Genomic DNA, 22,157 nt, shown 5'->3' with positions numbered 1-22,157 from the left:
AATACTAATTGAGTGTATGTAAACTTCTGACCCACTGGGAATGTGATGAAAGAATGAAAAGCTTAAATAAATATCTCTCTACTATTATTCTGACATTTCACATTCTTAATAATAATAATATATGCCATTTAACAGACGCTTTTATCCAAAGCGACTTACAGTCATGTGTGCATACATTCTACATATTGGTGGTCCCGGGAATCGAACCCACTACCCTGGAGTTACAAGCGCCATGCTCTACCAACTGAGCTACAGAAGGACCACTAATTAATATGAAGTGGTGATCCTAACTGACCTAAAACAGAGAATTTTTACTAGGATTAAATGTTAGAAATAGTGAAAAACTGAGTTGAAATGTATTTGGCTAAGGCGTATGTAAACATCCGACTTCAACTGTAGGCGTACAGATGCCCATTATCAGCAACCATCACTCCTGTGTTCCAATGGGACGTTGTGTTAGCTACTCCAAGTTTATAATTTTAAAAGACTAATTGAATAGAAAGAGGAGTGGGAGGCCCTGGTGCACAACTGAGCAAGAGGACAAGTACATTAGAGTGTCTAGTTTGAGAAACAGACAACCTCACATGTCCTCAACTGGCAGCTTCATAAAATTGTACCCGCAAAACACCAGTCTCAACGTCAACAGTGAAGATGCGACTCCGCGATGCTGGCCTTCTAGGCAGAGTTGCAAAGAAAAAGCCATATCTCAGACTGGCCAATAAAAAGCAAACAGAGGAGTGGCCAGCACAGTCACCGGATCTCAATCCTATCGAGCTGTTGTGGGAGCAGCTTGCTTGACACCACTATATACACCCGTTGACGAAAATTCAACTTCCTGTTCCAAGGACGTGCGGACCCCACGTTGAAAGGACAAAGTGCACCTACAGAACTAAGCCAACCTCGGCGTGAGCTCTGGTTGAACGACAAGAACATAAAGAAATTAGCATCGTATTTCAACGTGAAGATAATGGTCAACAGGCCGAAAGGATGAATTTCGACTATACCAACCAGAATATAGCATGAGCTTAAAAGTATGGCAACTTTGAACTCTTACTCACTAAAGAAGTGATACCCTCTCCGCCCGATAAACGTGGGCTAGGAGAGGACAGACAGAGTATTCACTTTACCACGCTCCAGCTCACCACTAGACATTCTTCAGAGGACCTGAGATCCATGCTGGACCACCCCGCCTTCTATCTACGACCAATCTACCGATGCGCAGCTCAGAGTAAACATTTATTGCATTTTCCTTTTTCAAATGGGCAGGTATTTAGAATGCATAAGATACTGTATTTACGATCTACGGGCTGATAGAGACACAAAACCTTTTTGCTCCTCAGTCTTCCCGCTCTTTCACTCAAACCCAACACCCTTTCTTTGTGTAACCAGCTGTCATACCTGTTCCGTCCGTTTTCCTTTATGACATCATTTGTAATCAATGTATGATCCATTCTTTGGAGATGTAATTCTGTGTGATTATTTAGGTATTTAGTAAATAAATAATTAAACCAAATTTTGTATTGCTGATTCAACTTGTTAGCCAGGGTTCGTGAAGATTCCGGTTCTGGTTGGAGCGAGTGGTCGCATCTGCACTTCGCTCCCGCGGGTAGTATAACTTTTTCATTATATTTCATTATAGCACAACGGTTTGATTTGTCTAATCTTAGCAATTTCTTCTCAGCTAGCTACATAGCCGTCTTTGTATCAAAGATAATTGCGTAATTATCGTATTTCGCCGTCCTAACGTAGTCTTCACTAGCCAGCTAGCTAACGTCCACTGATTAGCTGCACTGGAGAAACTATTACACTCAACTGAACGACTTGATTAGTGTAGTGTTAGCTAGCTACATAGCTGTCTTTGCTGTCTTCGTATCATCGTATCCAAGATAATTGTGTTGTTTAGGTTTAGAGTGTGTAGTCTTAGAGTGATTATCTTAATTTACCGAGGTTAGCTAGCCAGCTATTTGTCGTCCTTAACGTAGGTGACTCTGCTAGCTAGCCAACGTCTTCTGTATAGAACTCAACAACCCGGTCGCATTCACAGGTAGTATCACATTTTCATTTCATTACAGTACAACGGTTTGATTTGTTTGATCGTAGCTAGCTACATAGCTAGCTACATAGCCGTCTTTGTATCAAAGATAATTGTGTAGCCTAGAGCGATTTTCTAGGTTCGCTAGCCAGCTATTGTCGTTCTTTTAACGCAACGTAACGTAAACAACACTGCTAGCTAGCCAGCTAGCCCCCGAATAGCAACACTGCAGAAACTATTACACTCAACGGAACGACTTGATTAGTGTAGTGTCAACAACGCACCCACTGCCAGCTGGCCTACTTCAGCAGTACTGTATCATTTTAATCATTTTAGTCAATAAGATTCTTGCTACGTAGCTTAACTTTCTGAACATTCGAGACGTGTAGTCCACTTGTCATTCCAATCTCCTTTGCATTAGCGTAGCCTCTTCTGTAGCCTGTCAACTATGTGTCTGTTTATCCCTGTTCTCTCCTCTCTGCACAGACCATACAAACGCTCCACACCGCGTGGCCGCGGCCACCCTACTCTGGTGGTCCCAGCGCGCACGACCCACGTGGAGTTCCAGGTCTCCGGTAGCCTCTGGAACTGCCAATCTGCGGTCAACAAGGCAGAGTTCATCTCAGCCTATGCCTCCCTCCAGTCCCTCGACTTCTTGGGACTGACGGAAACATGGATCACCACAGACAACACTGCTACTCCTACTGCTCTCTCTTCGTCCGCCCACGTGTTCTCGCACACCCCGAGAGCGTCTGGTCAGCGGGGTGGTGGCACCGGGATCCTCATCTCTCCCAAGTGGTCATTCTCTCTTTCTCCCCTTACCCATCTGTCTATCGCCTCCTTTGAATTCCATGCTGTCACAGTTACTAGCCCTTTCAAGCTTAACATCCTTATCATTTATCGCCCTCCAGGTTCCCTCGGAGAGTTCATCAATGAACTTGATGCCTTGATAAGCTCCTTTCCTGAGGACGGCTCACCTCTCACAGTTCTGGGCGACTTTAACCTCCCCACGTCTACCTTTGACTCTTTCCTCTCTGCCTCCTTCTTTCCACTCCTCTCCTCTTTTGACCTCACCCTCTCACCTTCCCCCCTACTCACAAGGCAGGCAATACGCTCGACCTCATCTTTACTAGATGCTGTTCTTCCACTAACCTCATTGCAACTCCCCTCCAAGTCTCCGACCACTGCCTTGTATCCTTTTCCCTCTCGCTCTCATCCAACACCTCCCACACTGCCCCTACTCGGATGGTATCGCGCCGTCGCAACCTTCGCTCTCTCTCCCCCGCTACTCTCTCCTCTTCCATCCTATCATCTCTTCCCTCCGCTCAAACCTTCTCCCACCTATCTCCTGATTCTGCCTCCTCAACTCTCCTCTCCTCCCTCTCTGCATCCCTTGACTCTCTATGTCCCCTATCCTCCAGGCCGGCTCGGTCCTCCCCTCCCGCTCCGTGGCTCGATGACTCATTGCGAGCTCACAGAACAGGGCTCCGGGCAGCCGAGCGGAAATGGAGGAAAACTCGCCTCCCTGCGGACCTGGCATCCTTTCACTCCCTCCTCTCTACATTTTCCTCCTCTGTCTCTGCTGCTAAAGCCACTTTCTACCACGCTAAATTCCAAGCATCTGCCTCTAACCCTAGGAAGCTCTTTGCCACCTTCTCCTCCCTCCTGAATCCTCCTCCCCTCCCCCCTCCTCCCTCTCTGCAGATGACTTCGTCAACCATTTTGAAAAGAAGGTCGACGACATCCGATCCTCGTTTGCTAAGTCAAACGACACCGCTGGTTCTGCTCACACTGCCCTACCCTGTGCTCTGACCTCTTTCTCCCCTCTCTCTCCAGATGAAATCTCGCGTCTTGTGACGGCCGGCCGCCCAACAACCTGCCCGCTTGACCCTATCCCCTCCTCTCTTCTCCAGACCATTTCCGGAGACCTTCTCCCTTACCTCACCTCGCTCATCAACTCATCCCTGACCGCTGGCTACGTCCCTTCCGTCTTCAAGAGAGCGAGAGTTGCACCCCTTCTGAAAAAACCTACACTCGATCCCTCCGATGTCAACAATTACAGACCAGTATCCCTTCTTTCTTTTCTCTCCAAAACTCTTGAACGTGCCGTCCTTGGCCAGCTCTCCCGCTATCTCTCTCTGAATGACCTTCTTGATCCAAATCAGTCAGGTTTCAAGACTAGTCATTCAACTGAGACTGCTCTCCTCTGTATCACGGAGGCGCTCCGCACTGCTAAAGCTAACTCTCTCTCCTCTGCTCTCATCCTTCTAGATCTATCGGCTGCCTTCGATACTGTGAACCATCAGATCCTCCTCTCCACCCTCTCCGAGTTGGGCATCTCCGGCGCGGCCCACGCTTGGATTGCGTCCTACCTGACAGGTCGCTCCTACCAGGTGGCGTGGCGAGAATCTGTCTCCTCACCACGCGCTCTCACCACTGGTGTCCCCCAGGGCTCTGTTCTTGGCCCTCTCCTATTCTCGCTATACACCAAGTCACTTGGCTCTGTCATAACCTCACATGGTCTCTCTTATCATTGCTATGCAGACGACACACAATTAATCTTCTCCTTTCCCCCTTCTGATGACCAGGTGGCGAATCGCATCTCTGCATGTCTGGCAGACATATCAGTGTGGATGACGGATCACCACCTCAAGCTGAACCTCGGCAAGACGGAGCTGCTCTTCCTCCCGGGGAAGGACTGCCCGTTCCATGATCTCGCCATCACGGTTGACAACTCCACTGTGTCCTCCTCCCAGAGCGCCAAGAACCTTGGCGTGATCCTGGACAACACCCTGTCGTTCTCAACCAACATCAAGGCGGTGGCCCGTTCCTGTAGGTTCATGCTCTACAACATCCGCAGAGTACGACCCTGCCTCACACAGGAAGCGGCGCAGGTCCTAATCCAGGCACTTGTCATCTCCCGTCTGGATTACTGCAACTCGCTGTTGGCTGGGCTCCCTGCCTGTGCCATTAAACCCCTTCAACTCATCCAGAACGCCGCAGCCCGTCTGGTGTTCAACCTTCCCAAGTTCTCTCACGTCACCCCGCTCCTCCGTTCTCTCCACTGGCTTCCAGTTGAAGCTCGCATCCGCTACAAGACCATGGTGCTTGCCTACGGAGCTGTGAGGGGAACGGCACCTCAGTACCTCCAGGCTCTGATCAGGCCCTACACCCAAACAAGGGCACTGCGTTCATCCACCTCTGGCCTGCTCGCCTCCCTACCACTGAGGAAGTACAGCTCCCGCTCAGCCCAGTCAAAACTGTTCGCTGCCCTGGCCCCCCCAGTGGTGGAACCAACTCCCTCACGACGTCAGGACAGCGGAGTCAATCACCACCTTCCGGAGACACCTGAAACCCCACCTCTTTAAGGAATACCTAGGATAGGATAAGTAATCCCTCTCACCCCCCCCCCCCTAAGTTTTAGATGCACTATTGTAAAGTGACTGTTCCACTGGATGTCATAAGGTGAATGCACCAATTTGTAAGTCGCTCTGGATAAGAACGTCTGCTAAATGACTTAAATGTAAATGTAAATGTAAGATATGTACAACATTCAGATGAGACTAAATAAGGTGACGATTAAATATTGACTGCTATTGACGTAAAAGATTACCAGGTCTTTAAGAGTTTATTCAGAAGATAACAGCTCTATAAAAATTATTTCGTGGTGCCCTGACTTTCTACATTTACATTTACATTTAAGTCATTTAGCAGACGCTCTTATCCAGAGCGACTTACAAATTGGTGCATTCACCTTATGACATCCAGTGGAACAGTCACTTTACAATAGTGCATCTAAAACTTAGGGGGGGGGGGGTGAGAGGGATTACTTATCCTATCCTAGGTATTCCTTAAAGAGGTGGGGTTTCAGGTGTCTCCGGAAGGTGGTGATTGACTCCGCTGTCCTGACGTCGTGAGGGAGTTGGTTCCACCACTGGGGGGGCCAGGGCAGCGAACAGTTTTGACTGGGCTGAGCGGGAGCTGTACTTCCTCAGTGGTAGGGAGGCGAGCAGGCCAGAGGTGGATGAACGCAGTGCCCTTGTTTGGGTGTAGGGCCTGATCAGAGCCTGGAGGTACTGAGGTGCCGTTCCCCTCACAGCTCCGTAGGCAAGCACCATGGTCTTGTAGCGGATGCGAGCTTCAACTGGAAGCCAGTGGAGAGAACGGAGGAGCGGGGTGACGTGAGAGAACTTGGGAAGGTTGAACACCAGATGGGCTGCGGCGTTCTGGATGAGTTGAAGGGGTTTAATGGCACAGGCAGGGAGCCCAGCCAACAGCGAGTTGCAGTAATCCAGACGGGAGATGACAAGTGCCTGGATTAGGACCTGCGCCGCTTCCTGTGTGAGGCAGGGTCGTACTCTGCGGATGTTGTAGAGCATGAACCTACAGGAACGGGCCACCGCCTTGATGTTGGTTGAGAACGACAGGGTGTTGTCCAGGATCACGCCAAGGTTCTTGGCGCTCTGGGAGGAGGACACAGTGGAGTTGTCAACCGTGATGGCGAGATCATGGAACGGGCAGTCCTTCCCCGGGAGGAAGAGCAGCTCCGTCTTGCCGAGGTTCAGCTTGAGGTGGTGATCCGTCATCCACACTGATATGTCTGCCAGACATGCAGAGATGCGATTCGCCACCTGGTCATCAGAAGGGGGAAAGGAGAAGATTAATTGTGTGTCGTCTGCATAGCAATGATAAGAGAGACCATGTGAGGTTATGACAGAGCCAAGTGACTTGGTGTATAGCGAGAATAGGAGAGGGCCAAGAACAGAGCCCTGGGGGACACCAGTGGTGAGAGCGCGTGGTGAGGAGACAGATTCTCGCCACGCCACCTGGTAGGAGCGACCTGTCAGGTAGGACGCAATCCAAGCGTGGGCCGCGCCGGAGATGCCCAACTCGGAGAGGGTGGAGAGGAGGATCTGATGGTTCACAGTATCGAAGGCAGCCGATAGATCTAGAAGGATGAGAGCAGAGGAGAGAGAGTTAGCTTTAGCAGTGCGGAGCGCCTCCGTGATACAGAGGAGAGCAGTCTCAGTTGAATGACTAGTCTTGAAACCTGACTGATTTGGATCAAGAAGGTCATTCAGAGAGAGATAGCGGGAGAGCTGGCCAAGGACGGCACGTTCAAGAGTTTTGGAGAGAAAAGAAAGAAGGGATACTGGTCTGTAATTGTTGACATCGGAGGGATCGAGTGTAGGTTTTTTCAGAAGGGGTGCAACTCTCGCTCTCTTGAAGACGGAAGGGACGTAGCCAGCGGTCAGGGATGAGTTGATGAGCGAGGTGAGGTAAGGGAGAAGGTCTCCGGAAATGGTCTGGAGAAGAGAGGAGGGGATAGGGTCAAGCGGGCAGGTTGTTGGGCGGCCGGCCGTCACAAGACGCGAGATTTCATCTGGAGAGAGAGGGGAGAAAGAGGTCAGAGCACAGGGTAGGGCAGTGTGAGCAGAATCAGGTAATATTAATTACAGAGAAATTATTTTATAGAATAGTATGTCATATCACTTAATCCGGCATAGCCAAAAACACAACACGTTAGAGGATATAGATACAACTCCGTCCTTATCGAATTCCGAGGCACAAATTGAAGATTTAAAAAAATATATATATATATTTTACCTTTTAAGTCAGTTAAGAACAAATTCTTATTTTCAATGACAGCCTAGGAACAGTGGGTTAACTACCTGTTCAGGGGCAGAACAACAGATTTGTACCTTGTCACCTCAGGGATTTGAACTTGCAACCTTTCGGTTACTAGTCCAACACTCTAACCACTAGACTACCCTGCCGCCCAAGTGTTAGAAGAACACATTTCGTATTCATCAGCCAATAAAATGAGTCGGCCTAATGAACAGCATAACCACTAGCATATATCAATCTACTATCCCCCATAGTATAGAAATTGACCTATTCTATGGGTCAACTTGACCTTCTGTGCGAGAAAAAAAATGTGATTATGCATGCAATGCTTTAATACAAAGGTACATTTTTATGGTGATAATTATCTTCCAAATTTGAAAATCACGCAGCACCTATATATGCCAGTTAGGCTCTACACCGGTTGTAAAGCGGATTAATGTGCTTCATTTTAAGAAGTTATTTGTCCACTTTAGTTGTGATAAAAAACATAGGCCTATTGCCTAGGCTACATGAGGTGTGCAACTATGATTTGAAAAAGTCACACAAAAAGGCATGCACTCTTTCTTGCCTTCACAAGTGATAAAATTAAATTAAGAATAGTCTGATAGGTGACAATATTATTACTTGTGAATGATGTATCATCACTTGTGAATGATACATCATTCACAAGTGATAATATTGTCACCTATCAGACTATTCTTAATTTAATCTAGTCTTTACATAGACTAAATAATATATGTGTGAAATTAGTTTTGATTTAGAATGAACCAATTTCATGCACCTATCTCTGCACAGGGCTGAGGGGGGGGGGGGCGGGGAGGGGGGGGTGGAATCTATGTACTTAAATAGCAAATGGAGGATGCTTTTTCAGTGGTTCATTTTCATGCCAGCCAGTCAGGCTATACTCCTGTTGTAAAGTGATTGTTAGGTAATAATGCAAGATACGTTCTGAGCAAATAATGTAAGAAATAACACACACAAAAATGATGGTGAACTGGAACGCCACTGCCTGGTGGGCCTACGCCATCTCTATGGAAACAGGGCCAGAGTTACATACAATAGCCTGCTCTACTTAGTCACATTCACATATTTCACTCTACTAGTAGTCTAGAGTCACAGATGGCTTCTGCCATCGCTATGGAAACAGGACCAGAGTCACATACAATCATCTATTAAACAGGAAATTACAGTTAGAACTACAGTACCATCACTATAGAAACAGGACCGTACAGTTGCATAAAATAGTCTACTGATGTACTACCTCAGGGCTCTCCAATCCTGTTCCTGGAGATCTACTGTCCTCTAGGTTTTCACTCCAACACTAATCTAGCGCACCTGATTCTAATAATTAGCTGGTTGATAGGTTGAATCAGGTTAATTACAACAGGGGTTGGAGCGAAAACCTACAGGAGGGAAGCTTGCCAGGAACAAGGTAGGAGAGCCCTGGTCTACATCTTCAAGTTCAAGGCAGATAATGTTTTTAGAAAGCAAGATTCCCCATTATAGTCAATGGGAGTATGGCGTCTTAGTGGTCAATATTTGTGGATATACATATATATTATATATTTCTTGAATTCAACCATTATTGGATTCACATTTAGATGTGTGAACAGCCATCCTACAATAACCACAATCTGTAAGGCGCAAATAGCTAAATGAGAGCAGCACTGTGATTTACATGGACTGTAGCCTACAAACGCCTATTCCTGCTCTTTTCCCACGATCCATCAAACACGAAATTAAAAAGTAATCTAGTTTTTCAAAAGTATCTGTAATCTGATTACAATGTTTTTGCTGGTAATGGATTACAGTTACCGTTTTTTTTTGTAACGGTAATCCGTTACAAAAAGTAATCCGGTGCTCCCCAACCGTGGTTCTGCGTCCCTAGAACGAATGGTGGGTTCATTCAATATCGTACATCCATCGCTCGCTACACACAAAAGCCAACAAAAGCACAGCTGCTGGTGCAGGAATTAAATGTGTGTATCCAAGCACACTGGAAACCACGCACAAAAGAAAAACAACACGGATAGCAACAATTTTTATATAAATACCTGTTTAATCCTGAAATGTCTTGTCGTAAAAGCACACCAAATAAGAAGTTATTCAAACACCGAATCTCTTTTTTTCCTTCAACCACTCCTGTCACTTCCAGTGAAAACAGACTGGAGTAGGTGGGCTGTGGCGCCAGAGAGCCACATACATGGATGACTTAACTCTCACAACCCAGGAGCTGTCGTGTTGCTACACGGTGTAGTCTACATTTGGCAATATTATATATATATATATTTATTTATTTTAAATACTATTTTTGCTAAAGAAAATTATTCTGTTCAACCATAACATAACGCAGATGATGTTTGATCACAATTTATGGTCAGTAATCCTAATTAATAGAAGAGTAGGAATTGAGGCACCGTTTCTTTACTTCTGATGTAGTTTATTGTTCTTTATTTATCACAGGCAATAATAATCATAATAGTGCACTTTCATTTTTTTTATATAATACAGACATTTCTTATATAATCATCCCTATCATGTTTTCCCCCCCCTGTTTTATATATTTACGAATTGTTTTGTTCTACTGTGTATGAAGGGGGGATTACAATTTTACAATCTTGGATGATGATGACAATAATCATATTGTGAGTACAGTGTGAATAAAGAATCAAGATATGGTTTCATACTTACTGTATACAATGGATAGGGGTGTGATTATATAAGGATGGGGTTGGGTTGAGGTATTTTCATCTGGATGAGAGTGTGGGGGGGTTTAAGAAGAGATAATGAGGGTGTAGGAAGGGGGCAAGGAGGGAGTTGGGGTGGTTGCTGTAAGATTCACCCACAATGGGGTTCAAACATCTCCCCTCATCCCATCGTTTACTTTGAACGGTTATTTACACAGAATGTCTAAGGGTTTCGCTCTAGTTGTGTCTCCAGCCAGCATTTCCCCTAGTTTTTGTTTTCAGGCGAGGCAAGGCGGGGTGTCAAAGCTCTCAGTAACAGCAACGTCCAGGCCCTCTGGCCTCAACAACGCCAATTGAAACCAATAGAAGCCAAACTCTTTTAAACGTGAAGCAACAGAGCTGGGCAGGGAGGCCTACCCCACCTATACAAAAGGTAAAGGTAACACGGTCTCCCACTAACTCTGTTTTTTAGCACAGGGTAATGGAAAATGAAAGTCTGCGGGGTCGTGGGTCTTGTGTCACATCTATCTACATTACATTACATTTAAGTCATTTAGCAGACGCTCTTATCCAGAGCGACTTACAAATATCTCCCATTCAAATGACCCTGACCTCTGACCTAGAATGTGGCGGGGGGAGGATGAGGGCTCTGAGAGGTTGTGCACACACAATCTCACAGACACCGGGGACACACACTGACAGGTCGAGCAAATAAAACAGACATGTACCTCACTCCGTACGCATCATCTTAAGGCGCTCAAACAAATTCCTGAACTCTTACTACTACTATTCTGTGCAGGACGGTGCTGGATCCACCTATATTAATGCAGTAAAAAAAACATTCACTGTCATCATCATCTACGGGGCCACATTGCTTTCGAGTAGTGTCATGCAGCATTTCATTGGCGACTAGCTCGGCTAGCATGGTTACACATTCACAATAGTTCCTGGAACCATGCTGGAAAGGACTACATGAAAGGAAAATATCCAAGACAGCACAGTACGGTTCGTCACGATAGTAGGAAAATGGGTACATGATTCCTGCCAAAAGGCCTTGAGTGAAGGGTGTGAGCTACAATGAGAGGTGAGCTACTAAAGTCAACAATAAATAATCATGTTCTTTGCTGTGAGGAAGGGGAGCGAGACGAGCACTAGGCAAGGAAATTGAGGAAGACTGCCTCCCACTCTTTTCGTATTTCATGGTAAATGGCCGATTCAGACCAATTAAGTATACAGTACAGCTGTTATAGACAGAGTATGATAAATAAAGAGTTACAATAACCTACGGTTCTAAGTCTCCTGGCTACAGAATCGCCCTGTTTGCTGTACATGCAGTTGTTTCCTACGGTAGCAGTGTGTTGACTCCGACTGATATGAAGTGTGATGATGGCTGATGGGGAAGTGGTATAACTTGCAGCGGTGATTCTTAGTCACTGTGCTGTGGTCACAGCCAAGGAATGGTGAGGCAGGGTGAGACTGATAATAGGTGCTTAATGGTAGTGGCATGAAACAACCAGGTGACGACGAGGGACTTTTATTTATTTTTATTTCACCTTTATTTAACCAGGTAGGCTAGTTGAGAACAAGTTCTCATTTGCAACTGCGACCTGGCCAAGATAAAGCATAGCAGTGTGAACAGACAACACAGAGTTACACGGACTAGGGAGGGACTAGGGGAGCGACTAGAACGAAACCTGTGTTTTCTTTTGACGCTCTGTGCAAGGGGAAGGGGTATGAGGGGGGGTCGATAATGAAGGGGTTGGGGGGGGCATGGCAGTGGCCAAGGGCGAAGGGATGGTAGGGGGAAACCACTTTATTTGTTTTGTGTCTTTTAGGACAGTGCATTCCAATTTTAAGGTCAAATTTAGAATCGTTTTTTTTTTCTCTGAAAGAACAGGAGGGTCCGTGTGTATGTGAATACTGCTTGTGTTCTGCACGTGATGTTGGGCCCTCAGTCAGTGTTTTTAGGTGGTGTGTCCATATCTTTGTACGCTTAAGTAACAACATTCTAGCAGAATATGACAAAGAAGGAATTAGAGATTACTATCCCCACCCTTTCCTGCTCTCTGCTTTTTCAAGTGTCTATGCGATAATGTTTTATTTACTTCATGGAAGATTTTCATATTTTTTGCCATCCCAGAAATTCCCAAAGCATCAAATCTATCCTTCATTTCTTAAAATTAGTTTTGTTTTGTTGCTTTAAATGGGAAATCTTCATTATACCAAACAAAGACAAATCAACAATAAAGACATCAAAAAGAGCAGGGAGAAATTTTGCAGCATTGGTTTCTAAAACATTGAAAAGAGGGTTCAATCTGGTTTCAACTACAGCAGCCATTTTGTCAGTTTCAATGCTGTTCCAATATTCCAACAGAACTTTCCCCTCTATTTTTGTCAGCATCTTCCCTTTCCACTACATTTCCTCTTTGCAATATATAAATCAACAAATAAATACATAAATAAATATTAAATAAATCTATGACATAAAATGAAATAAATAAATATTGTCACAATAGTGTTTGTTTTTGACATTCACTTGGTTAGCGTTAACTCCATTTTGTTGGCGGCAAACATCAAACTCATTTGTGCTCAAATCACATAAACAAAAGGTGAAAGCAAACAAAAAACTAAATGGATTTCATAATTTTTGTGTGGTCTGTTCCTTTCCTCTCCTGGGAATGAGTGTGCAGCGGTTTCAATGTTTTTCTCTGTCATCCTTAAGTCAAAGTCTCTTTGTTTCTTGAAATGAGCTTTTCCACCTCCTCACCACCCTCTGCTCTCTTAACAGAACAAGTCAGTTTAGGGCCTTTTCAAAAGCCGCATCATTCAGTGCCCCATGTCGGCCATATTGTGAATGTAAGGGAGGGAGGAGGGATGGTTGGTTGTTTTCTGTAGAAAACAATAATGTATGTGGAGTGCTTGGTTCAGTCCTCCTGGAATAAACAACCGATGAAGGTAACTTCCTTTGAACTACATCTTCTTCATCTTCCATTGGACTGAAGTGAACAGAGCTCATCATTCAGAGGATCTGCTGAGGGTTCCATTCATAGTTCTACTCTAATGATTCTAGTTATATCGTTCCATTACCTGTTTGAAATCTCTACATATTCCAGATGTCAGTTGTAGTGGGGGCGTTGAGACTTTCTTCCATACCTCGTCTGTTATTTTTCTTTGACTTGCGTGATATCTGTAGAGATATCTGTTGCTTAATCCTCATTTAAAGGCAAGATGGTTTTCATAAGTTTGTTTCAATTGCATTTTAGGAATCATACAATTGTGGTGCTTAGTTATAAAGAAAAACAGATATTTGTCTTTATTTTGTTCAAATAGCTGTATTGACATCTTTGGAGCTACTTGGATGCAAAAGATGCATTTGGACGCTTCATTCTGATTTTGATGCAGTGTTCCTCATCATTATCTTTAAATTCTACCATGTTTCTGTTCTCGTAACTTATCGTTAATGAGAATCCAGTGAAAGGACCCAACCTGTCTGTTTCCTTGATATCCACTGAATTGACTTGACCCGTAATATTTCACTCTCACTGTCCCAAAAACCGATGTTAGGTAAAACTTAAAAGTGGATCCACGTCAACTGGGAAACACTGTTATAATTGTTGATATTATTTCGGAATTTTCACAATGGTTTTCATCTTATTGGTTGTAGACCAGATAACTTAAAAAAAAAATCCATTTAGCCTTTAACCATTCAGAGCCTGCCATTCCCTATATAAGTCTGCCCGCTTATTTTACTGGCTACATATTGTTGTTGGCAGTTGCATGATGTGTTGTACTTCAAACGTACAATTAGACATTTTTCTGATCTTGTCTTCTGTTCTGAAACTAATCTGAGTGACACTGCGTTTTACTCTCATCCGCTATTTTCTTTCTTCCATCTTGGTGGCCAACTATCTTGTTGGGCCCGTTTCAGGTTGAAGCAGTGGTTTGTGATGATGATTGCTGGGTCAGGTGGTTTGGTAGATGTGACGGTGGTAGTGGTGATAGTGGTAGTCTGAGGGGGTTTGTCTGTGTTGTTCTCTAGGGTCATCTCTCTCTATCTGCCCTATCCTGTTGTCTGTTTCCAGAATGTTCCCTCAGGGCTGGGACTGTGTCCCATTGGAGGAAAGGAGTCTGGTCTTGTCTTTGCCCGAGCTCCTCCTCTGAAGCACGCTCCCACTGCCCCCTATCCCTGCGTCACCATGCTCACACCTCTCGCCCCGGTCCCCGCCTCCTTCCGAACGTCGGGAGTTTTGCCGGGTCGGGGTGCTGGGCGGACGCGAGGTCAGCTGCCCATTCTTCTCATCTGGGGAGAAAAATATAAAAAGACATGAGTTTGATGATGACAGAGATATAAACAGTGTGTGTGTGCGTGAGGGGACCCACCAGCCAGTGCCTGCACAGATGGCTGATCATGAGTACTAAGTAGCTGGGCTTGAATCGTTTCCACCACTCTCTTGAACCTGCGACTTGGACCTAAGGAGAAAGACAAACACTCAGTCAAGGTATACACTGCCCCGCATCAATATTTTAGATGAATTACCTACATGTATAATGAGTTCTGTTAACTGTCTTGACAGTTTTGTGGTATATGTTGGGGATATATTATAGGATCAAATCATGCCAAACATTAGTTACCAAACACTGATTACACATTTTTGCCAATAAATGTATCATAAGACCAAATTAAACTGTAACTTCAAGCAAATCATACCTTCTGCTTAAGTCATATTCTCACTTGAAAATCCTACTCCCATTGAAATCAAATGCATAACGAAGTGACAATACGTCTTAAGTGAAAGTTAGGATTTGCCCCTTGGTTGGTTGCAAGAACACTTTAAAAAGTCTTACTGTAACACAAGCAGGTTTGGGAACCACTACCTGATATGAGGGTGAAAGTCACACTGTAGATGCCATTTTCCCTCTTTCCTTCCCTCTCGGCTCGTTCCTTTTCTCTGTCCCTCTCTCCCTCAGAGAAGGCAATGTCCACCTGGAACTTAACAGGCTTCTGGAAGACGGAGGGGCCACCAGAGGACTTATATTCTGCTCTGAAGCTGGTCTGGGAGACGACGCTGTGACTCAGGGACGGGATCTGGACAGATGTAATGTAACAACACAGCATTGGAAACAGAGGTGGAAACAGCTTTACAAGCTTTCCATCTATGTTTATGTGTTCATGTTTTATGAATGTGGTTGTGTAGCTTTGTATCATGGCTGTAAAGGCCTTTCACTGAAACCGAGTAGGGGAAGGTACAGAGGAGAGGAGAGAGTTGTCAGAGAGAGACAGAGGAAGAATGAGTGAGAATAGACAGAGATACTCACAGACAAGAAGGCATGGACTATATCAGCTTTAATGGAACTAAGCGGTTTGTCTCTAATGACAACAAATATCTGTTCCTCCTTTTCCAGGCTGATGAAGTTCCCAAACCACGACTTCTTGGCCAGCCTGCCAGTCAGAAGCAACAGTCATATAGTATTTTTTTTTAAAGAATCTACATTTCAAACGTTAAATAAAGGTGCTTTTATAAGCATTTATAATGGCTTATTCAAGGAAGTTGATTTAAAGTGTTACCTAAACATGCAGCATAGAAATGTGCTACAGCCTAGCAGATAGCATTTTACATGACAGGCAGGACAGTCATTCTGATGGATACAGATAGATCAACTGTGTATGTCTAGGATTATCTACTTACTCTGGGCTTGATTCTGGAGTTAGACTGGACATGTCCTCCGGTGTTGGAACTACAGGAGAGCAAAAGGAGAGAGATGGAGAGAGAAAGGAGAGGTGGGGGAGTTATATATAGAGGAAAGATAGAAAAATAAGGAGAAAGAGAGAGGGTGGGGAGGGAGAAAGTAGAGTGGAGTGGAGAAGGGGAAGTAAAAATTTGATGACACCACTTGATGAGGTTCAGTTTCATTGATTTAATTACCAATCTGTCTAATTAATTTGAGCAACGTATAGTACACTACGGTCTTTCTGCAATGGTAGCAGAGACTGTGGCTACTTTGAGAACAGAATATGCACATACTGGTAATAATGTTTACATACTGTTTTACACAATTCATATGTATTTACTGTCATGGCCTATCCTATATACAGTGCTTTCAGAAAGTATTCACACCCCTTGACTTTTTCCACATTTTGTTGTATTACAGCTTGAATTTAAAATTAATTAAATATCTTTTTTTTACTGGCCTACACACGACACCCCGTAGTGTGAAAGTGAAATTATGTTTAGACATTTTTACAAATTAATACAAAATTAAAAGCTGAAATGTCTTGACTCAGGTAATCAACCCTTTCATTTTGGCAAGCCTAAATTGTCACACACTGATGTTTCACTTGTCTTTGTGATTGTTTCCACCCCCCTCCAGGTGTCGCCCATCTTGCCCATTATGCACTGTGTATTTATAACTGTGTTCTGGTTGTCTGTTGCCAGTTCGTCTTGTTTGTCAAGTTAACCAGTGCGATTGTTCTTAGCTCCTGTTTTTCCCAGTCTCTTTTTCTCGTCACCCTGGTTTTGACCCTTGCCTGTCCTGACTCTGAGCCCGCCTGCCTGACCACTCTGCCTGCCGACCTGTACCTTTGCCCCACCTCTGCCTACCCTGAGCCTGTCTGCCATCCAGTACCGTTGCCCCACCTCTGGTTTACTGACCCCTGCCAGCCTTGACCTGTCTACTGCCTGCCCCTGTTGGATTATTAAACCACTGTTAATTCGACAATGTCTGCATCTGGGTCTCACTTTCTAACCTGATATAAATAAGTTCAGGAGTAAAAATGTGCTTAACTCACATAATAAGTTGCATGGTGTGCAACAATAGTGTTTATAACATGATTTTTGAATGACAACCTCATCTCTGTACCCGACACATACAGATAATTGTAAGGTCCTTCAGTCGAGCAGTGAATTTCAAACACAGATTCAACCAAAGACCAGGGATGTTTTCCAAAGCCTCGCAAATGGAACCTACTGGTAAATGGGTTAAAAAAGCAGACATTGAATATCCCTTTGAGCATGGTGAAGTTATTAAGGACACTGTGGATGGTGTATCAATACACCGATTGACTACAAAGATACAGGCATCCTTCCTTACTCAATTGCCGGATATGAAGGAAATCGCTTAGGGGATTTCACCATGAGGCCAATGGTGATTTTAAAACAGTTCGAGTTTAATGCCTGTGATAGAAGAAAACTGGGGATGGATGAACAACGTTGTAGTTACTACACAATACTAACCTAATTGAGGCCTGTACAGAATTGTTTTATTTATTATTCCAAAACATTTGCAACAAGGAAGTAAAGTAATACTACAAAAAGTATTGTTTGGGGAAAATCCAATATAACACATTACTGAGCACCACTCCATATTTTCAAGCATACTAGTGGCTGCATCATGTAAATGGGCATAACTGGAGAGTTTTTCAGCATAAAAAAAAAAGAAACGGAATGGCGCTAAGCACAGGTGAAAACCTAGATCAGTCTGCTTTCCACCAGACACTGGGAGATGAATTCACCTTTCAGAAGGACAATAACATAAAACTCAAGGTCAAATCTAAACTAGAGTTGCTTACCAAAAAGACCGTGAATGTTCTTGAGTGGGCGAGTTACAGTTTTGACTTAAATCTGCTTGAAAATCTATGGCAAAACTTGAAAATGGTTGTCCAGCAATGATGAACAATTAATTGGACAGAGCTCGAAGAATTTAGAAAATAATGATAGGCAAATGTTGTACAATCCAGGTGTGCAAATCTATTTAGAGACTTACCCAGAAGGACTCACCTTTGGCAGTGATTACAACACTCATGGGTGTGAATAATTATTTTAAATTGAATAAAATGTCTAAAACACATTTTTCACTTTGTCAATATGTGTTATTATTGGTAGATGGGTGCGCAAATAAATATATTTAATCAATTTTGAATTCAGGCTGTAACAACAAAATGTGGAATGAGTCCAGGGATATGAATACTTCTGAAGACACTTAACTACTGATGTACACATTGAAAATATGAATCACAATGCATATAATTGTTTATATCATATAGTTTCGATATCCAAACATCAAGGTTTGGCCCAAATCTGTTTTGACTCCAAATTAAATGAAATACATTGAATTGTCAAATTCCTGAATTGAAGTAGCATTGACCTCTCTCCCACTGCATTTTGCCAATAACCCGTCCCACTCTCATACTACAGCTTGCACACACTCCCCTCCTCTCTCTCTTACCCTGCAGTTTGCGTCGGTGGAAGCGTGGCGATCCCAGCAGGTTGTTCTTAAAGGAGTTGAGGCGTGTCCTCCAGTGGGCGGAGCTACTGGCGGCCATCCCCCCCGCTGCCTCCAGGGCTGGAGGGTGGAGTTAGGGAGAGGGATCCTCCCCCGCCCACACCCCCGCCGCCTCCCTCCACCCGCGAGGAGGAGGAGGATGAGGAGGAGGAGGGAGGGGTGGGCGGGGGGAGCTGGGGGTGGTGGACGGGGGTGCCCAGGGGGGTGGGGAGTGGAGACCCCTGAGGGGTGACCTGTGGCACAGGGGCAGAGTTAGGATAGATGTTCTTAGTGACTGACTTAAAGACGGAGGGGGCGGGGAAAAAAAAGAAGCGAGGGATGGGGGAGAGGATGGGTGAGGGGGACGGAGAGGGGGGAGCTTGGAGAGGTAGTGACTTCATGGACTGGAGGTGAGGGCGATCGGAGAGCCCTTTGGAGGGCAGAGTCTGGGTTTTGGGGTCAGGCACGGTCGTCCGTTGTGACGGCCGGGGGAGTGGTGGCACTTCCTGGTTTGGGGTCTTTGGAGTGGGTGGTGGAGGCGGAGGTGACTTCTGATTGGCTGAAAGTGAAAACTGGGCTCTGATGCGTGGGAAGAGAAAGGACAGAGGGATGGAGAGGAAGGAAGGAGGGAAGGAAAGATGAAGAGAGCAATGGTCATGAGTTATGATTTATGAATATACTATAGACTTCTGATTGTACTTACATTTCTAATTGTAGGGATTTATCAAATGAATATTCTGATATTCATCTTATTATGTAAATGTAATTAGCGTTCATTTTGAATAAAGGTCCAGAGACCCTTTCAATTTGAGGGCTAATATGTGATCTTATCAGTGTGTGCCTCTTCTCGTGTGCCTCTATTTGGAATGTGTATGTGTGTCTCTAGTGTTCCTCTAGGCCCTTACTATTGGTGTGTGTGAGTATCTATGTTATGGGTAATGGCTCAGAATGGGACAGTATGAGGGTGATGGACAGTCTCAGAAGAACAGTTACAATTACACTTCAGTACAGAGAAACACAATCAAATCACAGTAGTGTAGATGTGCAGTAGCACATTTCACCATGAACAAAAGGTAGTCTGTACAAAAAAATATACTGATATTACAGGTATGGTATTTTATAAATTCTTCAGTAGAACCACCTCAATAACAATCAGGTAGTGTAAATGTGTGTCCATTTGTAAAAGAGCGTGACCAAGCGTGACTTACCCTGGGACTGCTGAGAGGACTTGATGAGAGCCCTGTTGAAGCTCCACTGACTGAACGAGACCTGGAGGACAAAAATCCTAGTATCAGATAACACTGGTACAGTAACAAATAGCTGTCAGGACGCGGTTACGAATCCAGGTCTCGGAGTGAGAAACAGTCACTTAACCAACTGAGCCACGAATAGTCGGCAGAACCCAGAAGATGAGGCAGACACAGCAGTACTTGAGACGGTGTATTTAATGAAGTAAAAAGTGAAGTTCTTCAGGAAAACATGTAACTCCACAACCTCAAAAGGAATTCCACAAGAACAAAGGTAATCCTCCAAGACAAAAAAAGGTAAATCCACAAGGTGGAAGGAATAGCACAAAAAGCCTCAAAAGATACTCAAAAAACAAACAAACAAGAACAACAAAAAAACAATTCCACAAGAGAGTCCACCGGGATCTACAAGAGTTCACAGAGTACTAGGGCTGGGTGCTAACATACAAACACAGAGCACAGAACTGAGGAAAACAAAGGGTTTAAATACAATCAGGGGAAACGAGGCACAGGTGCAAATAATAATGGGGATCAAGGGAAAACAAAAGGTCAAAAGGCACAATGGGGGCATCTAGTGACCAAAAACCGGAACAACCCTGGCCAAACCCTGACAGAATCCCCCCCCCCTAGGAACGGCTCCTGACGTTCCTACCAGCTCTATCAGGGTGGAGGGCCCTGAACTGACGAATGAGGTCAGGGTCCAGTATGTCTTTGGCAGGAACCCAGGAGCGCTCCTCGGGACCGTAGCCTTCCCAGTCCACCAGATACTGCCAGGACCGCTGCACCCGGAGGGAATACAGTATCCGATGGACGGTATAAGCCGGCTGGCCTCCAATGACACGAGGCGGAGGGGGAGGTCTGTCTGCCGGGACAAGGGGAGAATAAACAACAGGTTTTAATAAGGAAATGTGAAACGTGGGATTAATCTTAAGGGATCTGGGTAAGTGTAGGCGATAAGAAACTGGGTTAACTCTCCTGGCAACCTTAAAGGGACCGATGTATTTTTGGGACAGCTTGCGAGACTCCACCAGCAGTGGTAAGTCTCTTGTGGAGAGCCAGACTCTCTGGCCGGGGCGCAGGGTAGGCCCGGGACGGCGACGTCTGTTGGCTTGTTGTTGGTACCTCTGTGAGGAAAGCATACGATTAAGACGGGTCTTCCTCCACATAAGCCGACAGCGTCTGACGAACTTCAAGGCTGAAGGCACTCTGACTTCTGCCTCCTGGTCCGGGAACAATGGAGGGGCATAGCCAAACTGACACTCGTGCGGGGACATACCAGTGGAGGAGGAGCGCAAGGTGTTGTGCGCGTATTCGGCCCAAACAATGAAGGACGACCATGTGGACGGGTTGTTACGAGTCATACATCGGAGGGTGGTTTCCAGCTCTTGATTCATCCTCTCTGTTGGCCGTTGGACTCTGGATGGTACCCTGAAGATAGACTGGCAGAAGCCCCCATGAGTTGGCAGAAGGTCTTCCAAAACCTAGAGGCGAACTGGGGACCTCTGTCAGAAACCATATCTTGAGGAATGCCGAAGACTTGGAACACATGATTAATTACCAACTCAGCCGTTTCCTTGGCAGAAGGTAACTTAGTCAGAGAGACAAACCTGGCCGCCTTAGAAAACCTGTCGATTATGACTAGGATAGTAGTATTGCCATGGGATGGAGGAAGGCCAGTAATAAAGTCCAACGAGATATGGGACCAGGGTCTGTGGGGGACAGGTAAAGGGTGAAGGAGTCCTTGCGGGCGGAGGTGAGAAGATTTGCCCTGGCAGCACACGGAGCAGGCATTGACGAAAGTGGCAACGTCTTCACTTATGGTAGGCCACCAGAACTTACGCTGGATGAACTCCAAGGTGCGACCTACGCCCGGGTGACAGGTGAGGCGAGAGGAGTGCCCCCACAGAAGGACCTGAGTCCTCACTGCCTTGGGGACAAACAACCGATTGGCAGGACCTCCTTTCGGGTCCGGTTCAATAGCTTGAGCTCGTCTTGAGCTCGTCTATCCTCAACGTGCCACGAGATCGGAGCCACGATCTTAGCAGCAGGAAGGACAGGCATGTCCGTGTCATCTCGAATGGCAGGAGCGTAGACTCGGGACAGGGCATCCGGTTTGAGATTCTTCGACCCGGGCCGATAGGTGAGGATAAACTGGAATCGATTGAAGAAAAGAGACCATCTAGCTTGTCTAGAGTTCAACCGCTTCGCCTGCTGGATATACTCCAGATTTTTGTGGTCCGTAAGCACTTGAAACGGGTGAGAAGCCCCCTTGAGCCAGTGTCTTCATTCCTTCAATGCCATCTT

The 22,157-nt window shown here is 45.2% G+C and overlaps 1 protein-coding gene across 1 annotated transcript in view; it reads right to left on the bottom strand.

Moving 5' to 3' along the window:
• Positions 1–12,110: 12,110 nt before the first annotated feature.
• LOC124037921 (serine/threonine-protein kinase BRSK2-like) overlaps positions 12,111–22,157 on the bottom strand; it is a 28,058-nt gene continuing 18,011 nt past the window's right edge. The window contains exons 13-20 of the mRNA XM_046353177.1: positions 19,806–19,875; positions 18,750–18,860; positions 18,571–18,679; positions 16,035–16,083; positions 15,664–15,787; positions 15,223–15,433; positions 14,728–14,817; positions 12,111–14,647 (exon numbers count right to left, since the gene is read on the bottom strand). Coding sequence (XP_046209133.1) covers positions 14,439–14,647; positions 14,728–14,817; positions 15,223–15,433; positions 15,664–15,787; positions 16,035–16,083; positions 18,571–18,679; positions 18,750–18,860; positions 19,806–19,875 — 973 coding nt within the window. The 3' untranslated portion in view covers positions 12,111–14,438. The remainder of the gene's footprint in view (positions 14,648–14,727; positions 14,818–15,222; positions 15,434–15,663; positions 15,788–16,034; positions 16,084–18,570; positions 18,680–18,749; positions 18,861–19,805; positions 19,876–22,157) is intronic.

This window comes from Oncorhynchus gorbuscha, linkage group LG06 (genome assembly GCF_021184085.1).
Source record: "Oncorhynchus gorbuscha isolate QuinsamMale2020 ecotype Even-year linkage group LG06, OgorEven_v1.0, whole genome shotgun sequence".
Classification (NCBI taxonomy): Eukaryota; Metazoa; Chordata; class Actinopteri; order Salmoniformes; family Salmonidae; genus Oncorhynchus; species Oncorhynchus gorbuscha.
This window is presented reverse-complemented; position numbering and strand designations above follow the sequence as displayed.